The sequence below is a fragment of the Saccoglossus kowalevskii genome, chromosome 1, assembly GCF_978046115.1.
Source record: "Saccoglossus kowalevskii chromosome 1, keSacKowa6.1, whole genome shotgun sequence".
In the NCBI taxonomy this organism is placed as follows: Eukaryota; Metazoa; Hemichordata; class Enteropneusta; family Harrimaniidae; genus Saccoglossus; species Saccoglossus kowalevskii.
Genome location: NC_140641.1, coordinates 2,731,482 through 2,757,405, shown reverse-complemented (window position 1 = coordinate 2,757,405; position 25,924 = coordinate 2,731,482). Strand labels below are relative to the sequence as shown.

At 34.7% G+C, this 25,924-nt stretch overlaps 1 protein-coding gene and 1 long non-coding RNA gene across 2 annotated transcripts in view; one reads left to right on the top strand and one right to left on the bottom strand.

Moving 5' to 3' along the window:
• Positions 1-25,924, top strand: part of LOC100368244 (guanylate cyclase soluble subunit beta-2-like) — a 184,091-nt gene that overhangs the window by 66,845 nt on the left and 91,322 nt on the right. Inside the window, exons 3-4 of the mRNA XM_085498337.1 lie at positions 1,640-1,734; positions 11,234-11,494. Coding sequence (XP_085354463.1) covers positions 1,640-1,734; positions 11,234-11,494 — 356 coding nt within the window. The remainder of the gene's footprint in view (positions 1-1,639; positions 1,735-11,233; positions 11,495-25,924) is intronic.
• On the bottom strand, positions 4,339-4,990 carry LOC144357930 (uncharacterized). The gene is made up of 2 exons (XR_013421767.2): positions 4,851-4,990; positions 4,339-4,404 (listed from the first exon to the last, which is right to left on the bottom strand). It is a non-coding gene; the product is annotated as an uncharacterized LOC144357930 (long non-coding RNA).

The following is a 25,924-nucleotide window of genomic DNA, read 5'->3' as shown; positions in this document are numbered from 1 at the left end:
TCCATGGACCCAATGAATATGGTGTCGCACATACACATAATACACTGACACCACAGACCCACATAATATGGTGAGACACACTCACAATTTACATTGACTTTATGGACCCAATGAATATGATGTCGCACATACACATAACACACTGACACCACAGACCCACGTAGTATTATGAGACACACCCACATAGTGCACTGACTCCATAGATCCAATGAATATGGTGTCGCACATACACATAATACAGACACTACAGACCCACATAATATGGTGAGGCACACTCACATAGTACATTGACTCCATACAGCCAATGAATATGGTGTCCCAAATACAAATAATACACTGACACCACAGACCCACATAAAATGATTGAACACACAATCACATAATACATTGACGCTATGGACCCAATGAATATGGTTTAGCACACACACACAATACACTGACACCCCAGACCCACGCAATATGGTGAGACACACTCATATTTTACATTGAGTCCAGGACCCAATTAATATGGTGTCGCACATACACATTATACACTGAAACCACAGACCCACATAATATGGTGAGACACACTCACATAGTACATTGACTCCATGTACCCAATGAATATGGTTTCACACATACACATAATACAGACACCACAGACCCACATAATATGGTAAGACACACTCACATAGTACATTGACTCCATGTACCCAATGAATATGGTGTCACACATACACATAATACACTGGAACCACAGACCCACATAATATGGCGAGACACACATAGTACATTTACTCAATGGACCGAATAAATATGGTGTCACACATACACATAATACACTTACACCACCGACCCACATAATATGGTGAGACACACTCACATATTACATTGACTACATGCACCCAATGAATATGGTGTCACACATACACATAATACACTGAAACCACAGACCCACATAATATGGTGAGACACACTCAGACAGTACATTGACTCCATGGACCCAAATAATATGGTGTCGCACATACACATAATACACTGACACCACAGACTCACATGATATGGTGAGACATACTCACCTAGTACATTGACTCCACGGACCCAATGAATATGGTGTCGCACGTACACATAATACAGACATCACGGACCCACATAATATGGTGAGACACACTCACATAGTACATGGACTCCATGGACCCAATGAATATGGTGTCGCACATACACATAATACACTGACACCACAGACTCACATGATATGGTGAGACATACTCACCTAGTACATTGACTCCACGGACCCAATGAATATGGTGTCGCACGTACACATAATACAGACATCACGGACCCACATAATATGGTGAGACACACTCACATAGTACATGGACTCCATGGACCCAATGAATATGCTGTCGGACATACATATACTACCCTGACACCACAACCCCACTGATTATGGCGAGGCACACAGACATGGGGCATTGACATTGTAATTCGATCTACAAAAAATAATTCTACTTTGACATTTTCAATACGAATCCTATTTTAATTTGTTTACACCAAGTTAGAATGTGTCACTTTCGCAAATATATCTGAGCTGCATACAGAATAATATCTTTCATTGTGTCAACTGATTGTGAGTTCGTGTTTTTTCCCATTATTGCAGAAGGAAAGCTAAAGTTGATAATTCGTTTGTGTCCTATGAGACTTACGATGAAGATATCACATTGCGACTCGTTAAGGCAGCATCACAGGTGGCTTGTAAGTATCAATTATGACATCAATCACCGCAAACTTACCAATCATCACATTGTTGAAATCATTAATCACAACGTTACAACAATGTTGCCGCATCAACCACTAAATGCTAAATATACTTCATCTCCAATCACGACATTTAAACAATGTTGCCTCATCAACCGCTACATGATAAACATACTTCATCTCCAATCACGACATTACAACAATGTTGCCTCATCAACTACTACATGCAAAATATACTTCATCTCCAATCACGATATTACAACAATGGGTCACATCAACCACTACACGCTAAACATACTTCATCTCCAATCACAACATTACAGCAATGTTGCCTCATCAACCACTGCATGCTAAACATACTTCATCTCTAATCACAACATCACAACAATGTTGCCTCATCAACCACTACATGCTAAACGTTCTTCATCTTCAATCACAACATTACAACAATGTTGCCTCATCGACCACTACATGCTAAACATACTTCATCGCCAATCACAATATTACAACAATGTTACCTCATCAATCATTACATGCTAAACATACTTCATCTCCAATCACGACATTTAAACAATGTTGCCTCATCAACCGCTACATGATAAACATACTTCATCTCCAATCACGACATTACAACAATGTTGCCTCATCAACTACTACATGCAAAATATACTTCATCTCCAATCACGACATTACAACAATGGGTCACATCAACCACTACACGCTAAACATACTTCATCTCCAATCACAACATTACAACAATGTTGTTACATCAACCACTACATGATAAACATACTTCTGCTCCAATCACAACATTACAACAATGTTGTTACATCAACCACTACATGATAAACATATCGTTGCTCAGATCACAACATTACAACAATATTGCCTCATCGACCACTACATGCTAAACGTACTTCCTCTCCAATCACAATATTACAACAATGTTGCCTCATCAATCATTACATGCTAAACATACTTCATCTCCAACCACAACATTACAACAATGTTGCCTCATCGACCACTACATGCTAAACGTACTTCATCTCCAATCACAACATTACAACAATGCTGCTTCATCAACCACTACATGCTAAACATATCTTTGCTCAGATCACAACATTACAACAATGTTGCACCATCTACCACTACATGCTAAACATAATTCATCTCCAATCACGACATTACAACAATGTTGTTACATCAACCACTACATGATAAACATACTTCTGCTCCAATCACAACATTACAACAATGTTGCCTCATCGACCACTACATGCTAAACGTATTTCATCTCCAATCACATTACAACAATGTTGTTACACCAATCACTACATAATAAACATACTTCTGCTCCAATCACAACTTTACAACGTTGTTGCCTCATCAATCATTACGTGCTAAACATACTTCATATCCAATCGCAACATTACAACAATGTTGCCTCATCGACCACAACATGCTAAATGTACTTCATCTCCAATCACGACATTACAACACTGTTGTCTCATCAACCACTACATGCTAAACATACTTCATCTCTAATCACAACATTACAACAATGCTGCCTCATCAACCACTACATGCTAAACATATCGTTGCTCAGATCACAACATTACAACAATGTTGCATCATCTACCACTACATGCTAAACATACTTCTGCTCCAATCACACCATTACAACAATGTTGCTCATTAATCACTACATGCTAAACATTCTTCATCTCTAATCACAACATTACAATGTAGCCTCATCAAACACTACATGCTAAACATACTTCATCTCCAATCACATTACAACAATGTTGCCTCATCAACCACTACATGCTAAACATACTTCTGCTCCAATCACATTACAACAATGTTGCCGTATCAACCACTACATGGTAATCATACTTCAGTCTCAAAATATGCATTCACATCAATTACCAACCGTCAAATATTCTTCAACACTTCACACCAGCTCTACTAATTACAACATGGGAGAATGCAGATTTCCACAAATCACCATATAGCACCATCAATCACCACAGTTATGCACTTTCTCCAATCACCACAATGCAAACAGGCTGATCTTCTATTCAGCACAATGTAAACAGACTGATCTGCCAATTACAAAACTGTAACATGCTGATCTACCAATCACCACAATGCAAACATTCTGCTCTACCAATCACCACAATGCAAACATGCCGATCTGTCAATCACCACAATCCAAACATTCTGCTCTACCAATCACCACAATCCAAACATGCCGATCTGCCAATCACCACAATCCAAACATTCTGCTCTACCAATCACCACAATCCAAACATGCCGATCTGCCAATCACCACAATCCAAACATTCTGCTCTACCAATCACCACAATCCAAACATGCCGATCTGCCAATCACAACAATCCAAACATTCTGCTCTACTAATCACCACAATCCAAACATGCTGATCTGCCAATCACCACAATCCAAACATTCTGCTCTACCAATCACCACAACCCAAACATGCCGATCTGCCAATCACGACAATCCAAACATTCTGCTCTACCAATCACCACAATCCAAATGTGGCAGCACCAACTAATACACTAAAGACAGGCGATCACGTTCTTGACTGATGTGGCATATCTCTTTAATCGCATCTTCAACTTAAATATACCAACACCGTAAGATCTAGCAATTAACAAAAACATAACAAATCACTAAATCTTAATACAAGTACGGTGTAAAATATACAGTACTAAAATATCTCTAAATACTACAGTTCAGTACTTCACTATTTCACCATAGATGGCGCTATCGCTGAAGGTCACAACATGACAAATAATAATTACAGTATTTCAGCAAACATGATAAAACCGATTCTTCAACAATACAACAAGTAATTCTTCCACTACAATGAATGTGGATACACTTCAGTTCTTTCACGAGTCCATATAATAACTTACTAACAATGATTGATACTATGCTAAACACGGTGATGACGAAATCGTACACATAGTAATGTAAAGCTAGAAAACACAAGTCAGTATAACATGAAAAAAGCTCTATGTTGATCCATACTACAACAAAACTGCTCTCTGAACACTCAAAGTACAAATAATACAGCTGTATATTACCTCGTGGGCCTATTTAGTTGGTACTCCGAGAGTGATTATCGACGAAATTGCGTCCTAGCGATCAACATTACGAACAATGGAAACATGGCTACTGTTGCATCATGGGACAAACAATCCACGGTAATACGCAACAAAAAACTCGTGCAGACAATAAATCTGCCCTATAAATACAAAATATATATTGCTACAAATAATAATAATTTAACATGAAATAATTACATGAAATAAGAAACTATTTAATAAAACTACCTAGTCTTTGTTCCGTTCACGACTAACACTAGAGGGCGCTGTTAAACAAAAATGCCGTGAAGTCTCAGTGCACCTCATCAGCTACACTCCCACCAAATCACTCATTCATAAAGGTACATAAAAGTAATATTGTTTATACTTGAGTGATTTCAAAATTAATATAAGAGTTCCTGAGAGTTAGTATATATATATCTTATAAAAGCTTGATCACAGTACAGGTTTCACTTGCTTTCCAGAAGAAGAATCAGTTTCTGGATAGGTCTTTCCAATACTGATAGCTTGCTTTCTCTTCTGCCTTTCTTATCAATGCTCTTGGTACCAATCTGAACTTTCACCTTTCTGACTAAACCATCATCGCTTGCCGCAATCTCAGTTATGATGCCCAATGGCCACTGCATTCGATGAAGTTGTTCATCTTTCAATAAGACTATGTCTCCCACCTTGATATTACGTCTCTGTGTGTTCCACTTCTGTCGTTTTGTCAGTGTATTCAGGTATTCATTCTTCTATCTACCCCAGAACTGCTCAGCTAAATACTGTACTCTTCTCCAGCGTTTCCTGATGTACAAATCTTCCTTTTCAAATTTACCTGGAGGGGGCAGTGCTAATGATGTTTTCATGGTGAGTAAATGGTTTGGAGTTAAAGGTTCAGGACTTGTAGGATCATTCAGCATCTCTACTGTGAGTGGACGGCTATTAACAATGACCATAACCACTGGTGCTGGCATCTGAGAAGTGATGCAGCTCAGTGCTCAGGATCTTGCCAAAGTCGTGTGGTTTGTAACTCCTTGGTACTTGAACAGCTTTTAAATTCTCAAAATCAGCTTTCCACCTATCCCATATTGGCCGTAAATTATCAGATAGCGGCTCATCCCAACCTATGTTTTTCCTACACATTACTTGAAGAATTCGTTTGCCAATGAGGATAAATGGAGCGAGAAATCCCAGTGGATCGTAAATTGAAGCTACTGTGGAAAGAATTCCACGTCGGGTGGGAGGTTGATCTTTAGCCTGTATGTTAAACTTGAACGTATCTGATTCTACGCACCACTGGATCCCAAGTACTCTCTCTATTGGCCGACTGTCATGACTCAAATCAACATTCTTAATTCCATTGGCTCTTTCACTAATGGGTATGGCTTTCATTACTTCTCTGCTGTTTGAAATAAACTTGTGAAGATGTAGTCCTCCTTTAGCACACACGGTTTGTACCTCCTTCACTAATTTAATTGCATCATCTGTTGATTCTGTACTGATAAACCCATCATCAACATAAAAGTCTCCCTGTAAGAAACTTGCTGCTAGGGGAAACTCTATCTTATTCTGGTTAGCTAGATACTTCATGCCATAATTTGCACACCCTGGAGATGATGCTGCTCCAAACAAGTGCACCTTCATGCGGTATTCTTGGGGTTCAGTATTGATGTCACCATTCTCCCACCATAAGAACCTTAGGTAGTTGCGATCTTCTACATGTACAAAGAACTGTTGAAACATCTTCTCTATGTCACACATAATGGCTATGGGATTTTTCCTGAATCTACAAAGTACACCAATCAACGAGTTTATTAAGTCAGGTCCAGTGAGAAGATGGTCATTCAGGGAAGTCCCACCATGGCGAGCTGAGCAATCAAAAACTACCCTTATCTTCTCAGGCTTGTTAGGGTGGTACACCCCATGATGCGGTATGTACCAGACCTTTCCATCTGTCACTTGGTCATCAACTTTCTCTACCTCACCCTTTTCTATGACATCATTCATGAATCTCTTGTAGTCAGAATAATATTTTGTGTTGGTGTTGAATTTCGTCTTCAAATGTTGCAGACGAATTGACACCATTCTCTTGCTGTTAGGAAGTATAGGTTTTCCAGATTTAAAGGGAAGTGGCATACTGTAATGGCCACTTTCTGTTTGCTGGATACCAGTCTCTAGAATATTGAGAAACTTGATATCATCTTGTGAAACTGCTTTCTCTCCTTGACTCTTCTCTAGAAAGTCAGCTTCCAAAACATTGAGAATTTGTTTAGGAGCTATAAAAGGAACTTCTTTCACTGAGATACGGTGGCAAATACGTGTAGCGCTATTGCATGCCGGATCTTCATATCCAACGACACTCCATCCCAGATCTGTCATCACAGCATATGGTTCATTACTTTTACCAATGATAGTCTCCCTTGGTGCCAATGCTTGCGGGCAGTTGTAGCCAATAAGCATACCTACTTCACAGCCTTGCAGGGGAGGAAGCTTGTGAGCTATTCTCTGCAGGTGAGACCATCTCTTTGCTGTATCTGTGGTTGGAATATGTCATCTATAAGTTGGAATAATATCTCTGGTATACGATTGTGGGATGTCTATGCATACAGATGAAGACATTCCTCTGACACGCAAGTCTGAAACAACATTGCAGTCAACAATGGATGATGCTGAAGCCATTGTTGAAAGTTTCAGTCGGACTGGTTTACATTGAATTGACTGAGCCTTTGCTATATCTTCTAGAATAAATGTGGAGTCACTTTGTGTGTCTAATAATGCATATGTTAGCACTTCCTTAGAAAGAGACCCTTTGGAAGACACCCAAACTGGTACTATCATAGATGTACTATTGCCGTCACCAAGTTGAACCTTACATGACACTGCTGATGCTTCTGACGTTGGTTTGGTTGTGTTTCTATCTTTATAGTTGTCATGGATGATTGTTGAGTGTTTCCCTTGGCACTTCTCACATGTTAGTCTTCTTCGACATTCTCTGGAAATGTGTCCTTTCTTGAGACAGCTAAAGCATACCCTGTTTTCCTGTATGTATTGCCTTTTCTCTTCCTGGGATTTTCTCTCAAACTCAGTGCATGAACTTAGTTGATGGTCAGTCTTCTGACAAAAAAGACATGGTTTTGGTACATATGTAGTGGAGTTAACTGTTTCTTTAGCATCAGATTCTTTGTTGACCTGCTTTGACTCTGTACTAAATGTTGTACCTCTGTTTCGGTTGAACTTTTTAACTTTATCTTTGGGCTTTCTTACAGTTTCTGTGAAGCTTGATTCTCTAATAGCACCCAGCGATGAAATTGGATTACATGCGATGCGTGCTTCCTTTGACACAAACTTGACAAAGTCTTCAAAGCTTGGATATTCGCCTTTTTGATCCAACGCTTGCGTCACCTCTCGATTCCATTGTTTAGCAGCCCAATCTGGTAGCTTTATTAATAATTTTTGATTTTCCTCACAGTCATTCAAAATTTTCAGCCCAGGTATGTGCGGGATGGCATCTTTGCAGGCCTTAAGGAAATCTGCAAATTCTTGTAGACCTGCTGAATCTCTGACACCAATCCTTTGCCACTTGAATAACTTATCCTTGAAGGCCCTTTGAACTTTAAAAGGATGGCCATATCTTTCTTCTAGCAGGTTCCATGCTCCTATATAGGATTCCTCAGAATTGCTGTAGAAAAACCCTTCTACTGCCTTCAGTGCTATACCACCTACATACCTCCTCAAATAGTACATTTTCTCGGCAGCTGAGATACCTCTACTCTCAATGAGACTCTTGAAGCTTGTCTTCCATTGAACATACTGCAAGGGATCCCCAGTGAATATGGGCGGTTCTGGCAATGGCAACCGACTCATCATCAAGCTATTCTGTAAAGCACAGGCCAGAGAGGATGAATCCATAGACGGCTGTGTTGGATTCGGTTTTGTGTTATCATTTGAAGCATGAGGAAACTGTTTACTTGCCAAAATGTTCTTATCCTTGTCTTCAACTTTGCAAACATCCTGGCATACTTGGTCATACACTCTAAACTTGGCTTTAGCCTTCTCTAACAGTTTCTCCTTTTCTATACGTTCCATTTCTCTTTTTTTCAGCTCTTGTTTATGACGCAAAATTTCTTGTTGATGCTCAAGATCTTCTAGCTCCGCTTGTTTAGCTTCAGTAGCCTTTAACATTTCTAACTCTGCTTCATGTGCTGCAATTTCAGCAGCGGCATCTGCACGTTTTTCTATTGAACTCATTGACACATGGGATGATCTAGATGTTGTGGTACTGAATATAGATCTATTGTCATCATGTTGCAGCAAGTTATGTAGTTGCTGACCATGTGTTATTTCACCACTGGTGTTTTCTTTCTTGTTTGTAACTATTTGCAGAAGTTGGGTAGTAATGGCAGTGCAAGTGTCAGTCTGACGTAGAATTTCCTGGCCCGGTGGACAAACTTCACGCAGGGCTTCATATGCATTGATGACTTCATCTTTGGCCATGTTCAATGTCGTATACATACTATCTAGCATATCTTCAGTACAATAACCCTTTAAACGTGTACGTCCAGATTTAGTTGCCAATTTCCACGATTCATATTTCTGATTGAAGACCTTTATCCTATGTTTTTGAGCCTTCATCCTCTCCCTTTCCTGATACTCAGCCATTTTCTCTGTCAATATGCGAGTTCTTTCACTTCTGCGTGGATCAGCTGGTTTGCTGAGCTCTAATATTTCTTCTTGCATTTCTTTCATACCTTCCAGAATTCTCTCCCTTTCTACATAGTTGGTTTCTGTCTCAAGGGCATCCTGGAATTCTTCTATCTTCTGTTCTAAATGTTTGATCTCTTCTTCTATCTCCATATTTGCCAAATATAACACAGTAATATGTTGTTTATAATGCTCAATACACAGTCTCTTTTTCAGCTAACCACTATTGTTAACTATTTCTGGTTGCTGGCTTGTAGTCTTACTTATCTGTGTATGTTGCATTATATCTTGCTTCTATTAACATCGCCTCAGATGGCTGAGATCTTACTGTGGCAGCACCAACTAATACACTAAAGACAGGCGATCACGTTCTTGACTGATGTGGCATATCTCTTTAATCGCATCTTCAACTTAATTATACCAACACCGTAAGATCTAGCAATTAACAAAAACATAACAAATCACTAAATCTTAATACAAGTACGGTGTAAAATATACAGTACTAAAATATCTCTAAATACTACAGTTCAGTACTTCACTATTTCACCATAGATGGCGCTATCGCTGAAGGGCACAACATGACAAATAATAATTACAGTATTTCAGCAAACATGATAAAACCGATTCTTCAACAATACAACAAGTAATTCTTCCACTACAATGAATGTGGATACACTTCAGTTCTTTCACGAGTCCATATAATAACTTACTAACAATGATTGATACTATGCTAAACACGGTGATGACGAAATCGTACACATAGTAATGTAAAGCTAGAAAACACAAGTCAGTATAACATGAAAAAAGCTCTATGTTGATCCATACTACAACAAAACTGCTCTCTGAACACTCAAAGTACAAATAATACAGCTGTATATTACCTCGTGGGCCTATTTAGTTGGTACTCCGAGAGTGATTATCGACGAAATTGCGTCCTAGCGATCAACATTACGAACAATGGAAACATGGCTACTGTTGCATCATGGGACAAACAATCCACGGTAATACGCAACAAAAAACTCGTGCAGACAATAAATCTGCCCTATAAATACAAAATATATATTGCTACAAATAATAATAATTTAACATGAAATAATTACATGAAATAAGAAACTATTTAATAAAACTACCTAGTCTTTGTTCCGTTCACGACTAACACTAGAGGGCGCTGTTAAACAAAAATGCCGTGAAGTCTCAGTGCACCTCATCAGCTACACAAACATGCCGATCTGCCAATCACCACAATCCAAACATTCTGCTCTACCAATCACCACAATCCAAACATGCCGATCTGCCAATCACCACAATCCAAACATGCCGATCTACCAATCACCACAATCTAAACATGCTGACCTGCCAATCACAATTCTTCAAATATACTGATCTACCAATCACCACAATTCAAACATTCTGACCTGCCAATCACAATACTGCAAACATGCTGATCTACCAATCATCACAATCCAAACATTCTGACCTGCCAATCACAATACTGCAAACATGCTGATCTACCAATCACCACAATCCAAACATGCTGACCTGCCAATCACAATACAGCAAACAAGCTGATCTACCATCATCACAATGCAAACGTGCTTTTTGCCAAAGTTTATGGTTCCAAGGAAATCGCAAGGAGTTAGTTGATTATAATATTGTCTTGGCATTTATTCTTTCCATAGCCATGGACGTGGATGCCCTTTTGGAGAGTTTTGGAGAATATTTTTTCACGTTTTGTCAGCGTTCCGGCTACGATGAGATGCTCAGAACCCTCGGGTCCAATCTCAGAAGTTTTCTTGAAAATATTGACAGTCTACATAGCTATTTAGGCTCTTCCTTCACGAAAATGAACGCGCCATCATTTAGATGCGAACTACGGGAAGATGACACCTTATTATTGCATTACTATTCAAGTCGCAAAGGTTATCACTCCATAGTGGTTGGTAAGTTCATTTCAATTATCTCCTAGTGCATCTAGAGAAACAAATTTCTTACTTAAGTCATGAACATTCTCTTCTATTACTACAAGTGCTCTTCACTGTGTGGTTCAAAGTTCATGCATTATGAGAAAACAGAAAGACCACTATGGAAAGTTGGTTAGGCATGCATATTTGTTGACATTATCAATGGGATTGTTCTGAGAGGCCACGTGTTTGTATTCATGAGATTATTTCCCCATCAATTTAACCGTTGCATGTTATTTCCGTGGTAAACTCTTGACTCCATGCTATTGTCATGGTGAATTATAGCAGCCACAAATATGCTTCGGTAAACTCCAAAAGGTTTACTGAATACAATTTAACCTCAGTACAAATGGAAACTGAACAATTTGTATCAATTGCAATGAGTTGTTGACAGTTGTAGGATGTTGGTCGTGAAGCCGCGTTCTGTTCGATAGTGACGTACACAACACAGGACGAATACATACATGCGCTGCATGACGATCGACAACCGCCCTTTAAAATACATTTAATTGACTGCCTGATTCCATGTAGATCCTATGTTCTAAAATTGATCACACACAGATACTGTATGTAGACACCACTTGTTAACATTGTCATTTTTTTCTCAAATATTCTATGTAGACACCACGTGTTAGAATACCTGAGAAATGAATGACGATGCTATGTAGACAGCACCTGTTAGTATTGTCACACATTCTGTGCAGATTACTGTGTTATGAATTGGTATTACTGGGCTATCACAGTGTTATAACTTGTTAACCACGTGGTAGCATTGTCATTCATTTCTCAGGTATTCTATGTAGAAACACGTGTTAGCACTGTCATTCATTTCTCATAGATATTCCATGTAGACACCACGTGTTAGCATTGTCATTCATTTCTCATAGATATTCTATGTAGACACCACGTGTTAACATTGTCATTCATTTCTAAGGTATTCTATGTAGACACCATTTGTTAACATTGACATTCATTTCTCACAGATACTCTATGTAGACTCCACGTGTTAGCATTGTCATTCATTTCTCATATATTCTATGTAGACACCACGTGTTAACATTGTCATTCATTTCTCACGTATTCTATGTAGACACCACGTGTTAACATTGATATTCATTTCTCACAAATACTCTATGTGGACTCCACCTGTTAGCATCGTCATTCATTTCTCAGATATGTAGACAGCACGTGTTAGTATTGTGACTAATTCCATGCAGATTACTGTGTTATGAATTGGTACTACTGTGATATCACAGTGTTATAACTTTGTATTACTTTGATATCACTGTGTTATACTTGTTATTACTGTGATATCACTGTGTTATAACTTTGTATTACTTTGATATCACTGTGTTATACTTGTTATTACTGTGATATCACTGTGTTATGACTCGTTGTGACTGTGATAGCAGTGTTTTGGCTTGGAATTACTGTGATATCATAGAGTTATTTCTGTGATATCACTATGTTATAACTTGTTATTACTGTGATATCACTGTGTTATACTTGTTATTACTGTGGTATCACTGTGTTATACATGTTATTACTGTGATATCACTGTGTTATGACTTGTTATTACTGTGACATCACTGTGTTATGGCTGGGAATTACTGTGACATCACTGTGTTACGACCTGTTATTACTGTGATATCACTATGTTATACTTGTTATTACTGTGGTATCACTGTGTTATACTTGTTATTACTGTGATATCACTGTGTTATGACTTGTTATTACTGTGACATCACTGTGTTATGGCTGGGAATTACTGTGACATCACTGTGTTATGACCTGTTATTACTGTGATATCACTATGTTATACTTGTTATTACTGTGATATCACTGTGTTATACTTGTTATTACTGTGATATCACTGTGTTATAACTTGTTATTACTGTGACATCACTGTGTTATGGCTGGGAATTACTGTGACATCACTGTGTTATGACCTGTTATCACTGTGATATTACTGTGTTATACTTGTTATTACTGTGATATCACTATGTTATACTTGTTATTACTGTGATATCACTGTGTTATACTTGTTATTACTGTGATATCACTGTGTTATAACTTGTTATTGCTGTGACATCACTGTGTTATGGCTGGGAATTACTGTGATATCACTGTTTTATGACGTGTTATTTCTGTGGTATCACTGTGAGATGGATTGTTATTACTGCGATATCACTGTGTTATACTTGCTATTACTGTGATATCACTGTTTTATGACTTGTTCTTCCTGTGATATCACTGTGTTATAACTTGTTATTACTGTGATATCACTTTTTATGACTTGTTCTTTCTGTGATATCACTGTGTTATATCTTGTTATTACTGTGATATCACTGTGTTACTGCTTGTTATTACTATGATATCACAGTGTTATAACTTGTTATTACTGTGATATCACTGTTTTATGACTTGTTATTTCTGTGATATCAGTGTGTTATAACTTGTTATTACTGTGATATCACTGTGTTACTGCTTGTTATTACTATGATATCACAGTGTTATAACTTGTTATTACTGTGATATCACTGTTTTATGACTTGTTATTTCTGTGATATCAGTGTGTTATAACTTGTTATTACTGTGATATCACTGTGTTATTGCTTGTTATTACTGTTATATCACAGTGTTATAACTTGTTAAAACTGTGATATCACTGCATTATACTTGCTATTACTGTGATGTCACTGCGTTATGACTTGCTAATACTGTGATATCACTGTGTTATAAATTGTTATTACTGTGATATCACTTTTTATGACTTGTTCTTTCTGTGATATCACTGTGTTATATTTTGTTATTACTGTGATATCACTGTGTTATGACTTGTTATTAGTGTGATATCACTGTTTTATACTTGTTATTACAGTGGTATCACACTGTTATTACTTGTTAATACTGAGATATTACTGTGTTATACTTGTTATTACTGTGATATCATTGTGTTATGACTTGTTATTACTGTGATATCACAGTTTTATACTAGTTATTAATGTGATGTCACTGTGTTATGACTTGTTATTACTGTGATATCACTGTGTCATACTTGTTATTAATGTGATATCACTGTGTCATACTTGTTAATACTGTGATATCACTGTGTTATGACTTGTTAATACTGTGATATCACTGTGTTATACTTGTTATTACTGTGATGTCACTGCGTTATGACTTGTTAATACTGTAATATCACTGTCTTATACCTGTTATTACTGTGATATCACTGCATTATGGCTGGGAATTACTGTGATATTACTGTGTTATACTTGCTATTACTGTAACATCACTGTTTTATGACTTGTTATTTCTGTGATATCACTGTGTTACAACTTGTTATTACTGTGATTTCACTGTGTTATGGCTTGGAATTACTGTGATATCACTGTGTTATAACTTGTTATTACTGTAGTATCACTGTGTCATACTTGTTATTATTGTTATATCACTGTGTTATACTTGTTATTACTGTGATATCACTGTGTTATGAATTGTTAATACTGGATATCACTGTGTTATTACTGTGATATCACTGTGTTATAACTTGTTATTACTGTGGTATCACAGCGTTATGACATTTTATTACTGTTATATCACTGTGTTAGGACTTGTTAATACTTTGTTATTACTGTGATATCACTGCATTATACTTGTTATTACTGTGATATCAGTGCGTTATGACTTGTTAATACTTTGATAACACTGTCTTATACCTGTTATTACTGTGATATCAATGTGTTATACTTGTTACTGTGATATTACTGCATTATACTTGTTATTATTGTGATATCATTGTGTTATTCTTGTTATTACTGTGACATCACTGCATTATGGCTTGGAATTACTGTGATATCACTGTTTTATGACTTGTTATTTCTGTGATATCAATGTGTTATAACTTGTTATTACTGTGATATCACTGTGTTATGGCTTGGAATTACTGTGATATCACAGTGTTATAACTTATTATTACTGTGATATCACGGTGTTATAACTTGTTATTACTGTGATATCACTGTGTTATGTCTTGTTAATACTGAGATATTACTGTGTTATACTTGTTATTACTGTGATATCACTGCATTATGACTTGTTAATACCGTGATATCACTGTGTTATACTTGTTATTACTGTGATATCACTGTGTTATACTTGTTATTACTGTGATATCACTGCGTTATGACTTGTTAATACTTTGATAACACTGTCTTATACCTGTTAGTATTGTGATATCACTGTGTTATAACTTGTTATTACTGTGATATCACAGTGTTATATATTGTTATTACTGTGATATCACTGTGTCATACTTGTTATTATTGTGATGTCACTGCGTTATGACTTGTTAATACTGTGATATCACTGTCGTATTCTTGTTATTATTGTGATATCAATGTGTTATATTTGTTATTACTGTGATATCACTGTATTATACTTGTTATTACTGTGATATCACTGTGTTATGACTTGTTAATACTGTGATATCACTGTGTTATACTTGTTATTACTGTGATGTCACTGCATTATACTTGTTATTACTGTGATGTCACTGCGTTATGACTTGTTAATAATGTGATATCACTGTGTTATAACTTGTTATTACTGTGATATCACAGTGTTATATATTGTTATTACTGTGATATCACTGTGTCATACTTGTTATTATTGTGATGTCACTGCGTTATGACTTGTTAATACTGTGATATCACTGTCGTATTCTTGTTATTACTGTGATATCACTGTATTATACTTGTTATTACTGTGATATCACTGTGTTATGACTTGTTAATACTGTGATATCACTGTGTTATGACTTGTTAATACTGTGATATCACTGTGTTATACTTGTTAATACTGTGATGTCACTGCATTATACTTGTTATTACTGTGATGTCACTGCGTTATGACTTGTTAATAATGTGATATCACTGTGTTATAACTTGTTATTACTGTGATATCACAGTGTTATACTTGTTATTACTGTGATATCACTGTGTTATAACTTGTTATTACTGTGATATCAGTGCATTATACTTGTTATTACTGTGATATCACTGTGTCATACTTCTTATTACTGTGACATCACTGCATTATGGCTGGGAATAACTGTGATATCACTGTTTTATGACTTGTTATTACTGTGATGTCACTGTGTTATGGTTTGGAATTACTGTTATATCACCGTGTTATAACTTGTTATTACTGTGATATCACAGTGTTATAACTTGTTATTACTGTGATATAACTGTGTTATAATTTGTTATTACTGTGATCTCACAGTGTTATATCTTGTTATTACTGTGATATCACAGTATCATACTTGTTATTATTGTGATGTCACTGCGTTATGACTTGTTAATACTGTGATATCACTGTCGTATTCTTGTTATTACTGTGATATCACTGTATTATACTTGTTATTACTGTGATATCACTGTGTTATACTTGTTATTACTGTGATGTCACTGCATTATACTTGTTATTACTGTGATATCATTGTGTTCTACTTGTTAATACTGTGATATCACTGTGTTATACTTGTTAATACTGTGATATCACTGTATTATACTTGTTATTACTGTGATATCACTGTGTTATACTTGTTAATACTGTGATATCACTGGGTTATACTTGTTAATACTGTGATATCACTGTGTTATACTTGTTATTACTGTGATATCACTGTGTTATACTTGTTATTACTGTGACATCACTGCATTATGGCTGGGAATTACTGTGATATCACTGTTTTATACTTGTTATTATTGTGATATCACTGTGTTATACTTGCCATTACTGTGATATCACTGTTTATGACTTGTTATTTCTGTGATATCAGTGTGTTATAACTTGTTATTACTGTGATATCACTGTGTTACTGCTTGTTATTACTATGATATCACAGTGTTATAACTTGTTATTACTGTGATATCACTGTTTTATGACTTGTTATTTCTGTGATATCAGTGTGTTATAACTTGTTATTACTGTGATATCACTGTGTTACTGCTTGTTATTACTATGATATCACTGTGTTATAACTTGTTATTACTGTGATATCACTGTTTTATGACTTGTTATTTCTGTGATATCAGTGTGTTATAACTTGTTATTACTGTGATATCACTGTGTTACTGCTTGTTATTACTGTTATATCACTGTGTTATAACTTGTTATTACTGTGATATCACTGTTTTATGACTTGTTATTTCTGTGATATCAGTGTGTTATAACTTGTTATTACTGTGATATCACTGCATTATACTTGCTATTACTGTGATGTCACTGCGTTATGACTTGCTAATACTGTGATATCACTGTGTTATAACTTGTTATTACTGTGATATCACAGTGTTATATCGAGTTATTACTGTGATATCACTGTGTCATACTTGTTATTACTGTGATATCAATATGTTATATTCGTTATTACTGTGATATCACTGCATTATACTTGTTATTACTGTGGTATCACAATGTTATGACTTTTTATTACTGTGATATCACTGTGTTAGGACTTGTTAATACTGTGATATCGCAGTGTTTTGACTTGTTATTACTGTAATATCTCTGTGTTATGACTTTTTATTACTGTGCTATCACTGTGTTATGACTTTTTGATAATGTGATATCACTCTGTTATACTTGTTATTACTCTGATGTCACTGCGTTATGACTTGTTGATAATGTGATATCACTGTGTTACACTTGTTATTACTGTGATGTCAATGTGTTATGACGTGTTATTACTGTGGTATCACAGTGTTATGACTCGTTATTACTGTGATATCACTGCATTATACTTGTTACTGTGATATCACTGTGTTATACTTATTATTACTGTGATATCAAGGTGTTATAACTTGTTAATACTGTGGTATTACAGTGGTATAACTTGTTATTACTGTGATATCAATATGTTATACTTGCTATTACTGTGATATCACTGCATTATATTTGTTATTACTGTGATATCACTGTGTTATAACTTGTTAAAACTGTGATATCACTGCATTATACTTGCTATTACTGTGATGTCACTGCATTATGACTTGCTAATACTGTGATATCACTGTGTTATAACTTGTTATTACTGTGATATCACAGTGTTATATCGAGTTATTACTGTGATATCACTGTGTCATACTTGTTATTACTGTGATATCAATATGTTATATTCGTTATTACTGTGATATCACTGCATTATACTTGTTATTACTGTGGTATCACAATGTTATGACTTTTTATTACTGTGATATCACTGTGTTAGGACTTGTTAATACTGTGATATCGCAGTGTTTTTGACTTGTTATTACTGTAATATCTCTGTGTTATGACTTTTTATTACTGTGCTATCACTGTGTTATGACTTTTTGATAATGTGATATCACTCTGTTATACTTGTTACTACTCTGATGTCACTGCGTTATGACTTGTTGATAATGTGATATCACTGTGTTACACTTGTTATTACTGTGATATCAATGTGTTATGACGTGTTATTACTGTGGTATCACAGTGTTATGACTCGTTATTACTGTGATATCACTGCATTATACTTGTTACTGTGATATCACTGTGTTATACTTGTTATTACTGTGATATCAAGGTGTTATAACTTGTTAATACTGTGGTATTACAGTGGTATAACTTGTTATTACTGTGATATCAATATGTTATACTTGTTATTACTGTGATATCACTGCATTATATTTGTTATTACTGTGATATCACTGTGTTATGACTTGTTAATACTTTGATATCACTGCATTATCCTTGTTATTACTGTGATATCACTGTGTTAAACTTGTTATTACTGTGCTATCACTGTGTTATACCTGTTATTACTGTGATATCACTGTGTCATACTTGTTATTATTGTGATGTCACTGCGTTATGACTTGTTAATACTGTGATATCACTGTCGTATTCTTGTTATTACTGTGATATCACTGTATTATACTTGTTATTACTGTGATATCACTGTGTTATGACTTGTTAATACTGTGATATCACTGTGTTATGACTTGTTAATACTGTGATATCACTGTGTTATACTTGTTATTACTGTGATGTCACTGCATTATACTTGTTATTACTGTGATGTCACTGCGTTATGACTTGTTAATAATGTGATATCACTGTGTTATAACTTGTTATTACTGTGATATCACAGTGTTATACTTGTTATTACTGTGATATCACTGTGTTATAACTTGTTATTACTGTGATATCAGTGCATTATACTTGTTATTACTGTGATATCACTGTGTCATACTTCTTATTACTGTGACATCACTGCATTATGGCTGGGAATAACTGTGATATCACTGTTTTATGACTTGTTATTACTGTGATGTCACTGTGTTATGGTTTGGAATTACTGTTATATCACCGTGTTATAACTTGTTATTACTGTGATATCACAGTGTTATAACTTGTTATTACTGTGATATAACTGTGTTATAATTTGTTATTACTGTGATCTCACAGTGTTATATCTTGTTATTACTGTGATATCACAGTATCATACTTGTTATTATTGTGATGTCACTGCGTTATGACTTGTTAATACTGTGATATCACTGTCGTATTCTTGTTATTACTGTGATATCACTGTATTATACTTGTTATTACTGTGATATCACTGTGTTATACTTGTTATTACTGTGATGTCACTGCATTATACTTGTTATTACTGTGATATCATTGTGTTCTACTTGTTAATACTGTGATATCACTGTGTTATACTTGTTAATACTGTGATATCACTGTATTATACTTGTTATTACTGTGATATCACTGTGTTATACTTGTTAATACTGTGATATCACTGGGTTATACTTGTTAATACTGTGATATCACTGTGTTATACTTGTTATTACTGTGATATCACTGTGTTATACTTGTTATTACTGTGACATCACTGCATTATGGCTGGGAATTACTGTGATATCACTGTTTTATACTTGTTATTATTGTGATATCACTGTGTTATACTTGCCATTACTGTGATATCACTGTTTATGACTTGTTATTTCTGTGATATCAGTGTGTTATAACTTGTTATTACTGTGATATCACTGTGTTACTGCTTGTTATTACTATGATATCACAGTGTTATAACTTGTTATTACTGTGATATCACTGTTTTATGACTTGTTATTTCTGTGATATCAGTGTGTTATAACTTGTTATTACTGTGATATCACTGTGTTACTGCTTGTTATTACTATGATATCACTGTGTTATAACTTGTTATTACTGTGATATCACTGTTTTATGACTTGTTATTTCTGTGATATCAGTGTGTTATAACTTGTTATTACTGTGATATCACTGTGTTATTGCTTGTTATTACTGTTATATCACAGTGTTATAACTTGTTAAAACTCTGATATCACTGCATTATACTTGCTATTACTGTGATGTCACTGCGTTATGACTTGCTAATACTGTGATATCACTGTGTTATAACTTGTTATTACTGTGATATCACAGTGTTATATCGAGTTATTACTGTGATATCACTGTGTCATACTTGTTATTACTGTGATATCAATATGTTATATTCGTTATTACTGTGATATCACTGCATTATACTTGTTATTACTGTGGTATCACAATGTTATGACTTTTTATTACTGTGATATCACTGTGTTAGGACTTGTTAATACTGTGATATCGCAGTGTTTTGACTTGTTATTACTGTAATATCTCTGTGTTATGACTTTTTATTACTGTGCTATCACTGTGTTATGACTTTTTGATAATGTGATATCACTCTGTTATACTTGTTATTACTCTGATGTCACTGCGTTATGACTTGTTGATAATGTGATATCACTGTGTTACACTTGTTATTACTGTGATGTCAATGTGTTATGACGTGTTATTACTGTGGTATCACAGTGTTATGACTCGTTATTACTGTGATATCACTGCATTATACTTGTTACTGTGATATCACTGTGTTATACTTATTATTACTGTGATATCAAGGTGTTATAACTTGTTAATACTGTGGTATTACAGTGGTATAACTTGTTATTACTGTGATATCAATATGTTATACTTGCTATTACTGTGATATCACTGCATTATATTTGTTATTACTGTGATATCACTGTGTTATAACTTGTTAAAACTGTGATATCACTGCATTATACTTGCTATTACTGTGATGTCACTGCATTATGACTTGCTAATACTGTGATATCACTGTGTTATAACTTGTTATTACTGTGATATCACAGTGTTATATCGAGTTATTACTGTGATATCACTGTGTCATACTTGTTATTACTGTGATATCAATATGTTATATTCGTTATTACTGTGATATCACTGCATTATACTTGTTATTACTGTGGTATCACAATGTTATGACTTTTTATTACTGTGATATCACTGTGTTAGGACTTGTTAATACTGTGATATCGCAGTGTTTTTGACTTGTTATTACTGTAATATCTCTGTGTTATGACTTTTTATTACTGTGCTATCACTGTGTTATGACTTTTTGATAATGTGATATCACTCTGTTATACTTGTTATTACTCTGATGTCACTGCGTTATGACTTGTTGATAATGTGATATCACTGTGTTACACTTGTTATTACTGTGATATCAATGTGTTATGACGTGTTATTACTGTGGTATCACAGTGTTATGACTCGTTATTACTGTGATATCACTGCATTATACTTGTTACTGTGATATCACTGTGTTATACTTGTTATTACTGTGATATCAAGGTGTTATAACTTGTTAATACTGTGGTATTACAGTGGTATAACTTGTTATTACTGTGATATCAATATGTTATACTTGTTATTACTGTGATATCACTGCATTATATTTGTTATTACTGTGATATCACTGTGTTATGACTTGTTAATACTTTGATATCACTGCATTATCCTTGTTATTACTGTGATATCACTGTGTTAAACTTGTTATTACTGTGCTATCACTGTGTTATACCTGTTATTACTGTGATATTACGGTGTTCTGGCTTGTTATTACTATGGTATCAATGTGATTTGGCTTGGAATTACTGTGGTATCACAGTGTTATGACTTGTTATTACTGTGATATCACAGTGTTATAACTTGTTATTACTGTGGTGTCACTGTGTTATGACTTATTATTACTGTGGTGTCACTGTGTTATAACTTGTTATTACTGTGATAACGCTGTGTTATAACTTGTTATTACTGTGATATCACAGTGTTATAACTTGTTATTACTGTGGTGTCACTGTGTTATGACTTATTATTACTGTGGTGTCACTGTGTTATAACTTGTTATTACTGTAATGTTACTGTGTTATGGCTTGTTATTACTAAGGTATCACTGTGATTTGGCTTGGAATTACTGTGGTATCACAGTGTTATGACTTGTTATTACTTGATATGACTTGTTATTACTGTGATATCATTGTCATATAACTTGTTATTACTGTGATATCACTATGCTATGGCTTGGAATTACTGTGGTATCACAGTGGTATGACTTGTTATTACTGTTATATCACTCTGATATGACTTGTTGTTACTGTGTTATCACAGTGTTATACTTGTTAATACTGAGACATCACTGTGTTCTACTTGTTATTACTGTGATATCAATGTGTTATACTTATTATTACTGTGAAATAACTGTGTTATACTTGTTATTGCTGACATATCACTGTGTTATGACTCGTTATCACTGCGATAGCACTGATTTGGCTTGTTATTATTGTGATATCACAGTGTTATGACTTTGTCTTACTGTGATATCACTGTGTTATACTAGTTATTACTGTGATATCACTATGTTATACTTGTTATTACTGTGATGTTACGGTGTTATGGCCTGTTAATACTTTGATATCACTGTGTTATACTTGATATTATTGTGATATAACTGTGTTATACTTGTTATTACTGTGATGTAACTGTGTTATACTTGTTATTACTGTGATATCATTGTGTTAGGACTTGTTATTACTGTGATATCACTGCATTATATTTGTTATTACTGTGATATCACTGTGTTATGACTTGTTAATACTTTGATATCACTGTGTTATACTTGTTATTACTGTGATGTAACTGTGTTATACTTGTTATTACTGTGATATCATTGTGTTAGGACTTGTTATTACTGTGATATTACTGTGTTATACTTGTTATTACTGTGATATCACTGCATTATATTTGTTATTACTGTGATATCACTGTGTTATGACTTGTTAATACTTTGATATCACTGTGTTATACTTGTTATTACTGTGATATCACTGTGTTATACTTGTTATTACTGTGATGTAACTGTGTTATACTTGTTATTACTGTGATATCATTGTGTTAGGACTTGTTATTACTGTAATATCACTGTGTTATACTTCTTATTACTGTGATATCACTGCATTATATTTGTTATTACTGTGATATCACTGTGATGTGACTTGTTAATACTGTGATATCACTGCATTATCCTTGTTATTACTGTCATATCACCGTGGTAGGACTTGTTATTTCTGTTGTATCACAGTGTTATAACTTGTTATTACTGTGATATCACTATGTTATACTTGTTAATACTGTGATATCACTGTGTTATACCTGTTATTACTGCGACGTTACGGTGTTCTGGCTTGTTATTACTGTGGTATCACTGTGATATGGCTTGGAATTACTGTGATATCACTGTCTTATAACTTGTTATTACTGTAATGTTACTGTGTTATGGCTTGTTATTACTAAGGTATCACTGTGATTTGGCTTGGAATTACTGTGGTATCACAGTGTTATGACTTGTTATTACTTGATATGACTTGTTATTACTGTGATATCATTGTCATATAACTTGTTATTACTGTGATATCACTATGCTATGGTTTGGAATTACTGTGGTATCACAGTGGTATGACTTGTTATTACAGTGATATCACTATGTTATACTTGTTAATACTGTGATATCATTGTCATATAACTTGTTATTACTGTGATATCACTATGCTATGGCTTGGAATTACTGTGGTATCACAGTGTTATGACTTGTTATTACTGTTATATCACGCTGATATGACTTGTTATTACTGCGTTATACTTGCCATTACTGTGATATCAATGTGTTATACTTGTTATTACTGTGATATCAATGTGTTATACTTGTTATTACTGTGATATCACTGTGTTATACTTGTTATTGCTGTGATATCAATTCATTATACTAGTTATTACTGTGACATCACTGTGTTATGACTTGTTTTTACTGTGATATCACTGTGTCATACTTGTTATTATTGTGATGTCACTGCGTTATGACTTGTTAATACTGTGATATCACTGTCGTATTCTTGTTATTACTGTGATATCAATGTGTTATATTTGTTATTACTGTGATATCACTGTATTATACTTGTTATTACTGTGATATCACTGTGTTATGACTTGTTAATACTGTGATATCACTGTGTTATACTTGCTATTACTGTGATGTCACTGCGGTATGACTTGCTAATACTGTGATATCACTGTGTTATAACTTGTTATTACTATGATATCACAGTGTTATATCGAGTTATTACTGTGATATCACTGTGTCATACTTGTTATTACTGTGATATCAATATGTTATATTCGTTATTACTGTGATATCACTGCATTATACTTGTTATTACTGTGGTATCACAATGTTATGACTTTTTATTACTGTGATATCACTGTGTTAGGACTTGTTAATACTGTGATATCGCAGTGTTTTGACTTGTTATTACTGTAATATCTCTGTGTTATGACTTTTTATTACTGTGCTATCACTGTGTTATGACTTTTTGATAATGTGATATCACTCAGTTATACTTGTTATTACTCTGATGTCACTGCGTTATGACTTGTTGATAATGTGATATCACTGTGTTACACTTGTTATTACTGTGATATCAATGTGTTATGACGTGTTATTACTGTGGTATCACAGTGTTATGACTCGTTATTACTGTGATATCACTGCATTATACTTGTTACTGTGATATCACTGTGTTATACTTGTTATTACTGTGATATCAAGGTGTTATAACTTGTTAATACTGTGGTATTACAGTGGTATAACTTGTTATTATTGTGATATCAATATGTTATACTTGTTATTACTGTGATATCACTGCATTACATTTGTTATTACTGTGATATCACTGTGTTATAACTTGTTAAAACTGTGATATCACTGCATTATACTTGCTATTACTGTGATGTCACTGCGTTATGACTTGCTAATAATGTGATATCACTGTGTTATAACTTGTTATTACTGTGATATCACAGTGTTATATCGAGTTATTACTGTGATATCACTGTGTCATACTTGTTATTACTGTGATATCAATATGTTATATTCGTTATTAC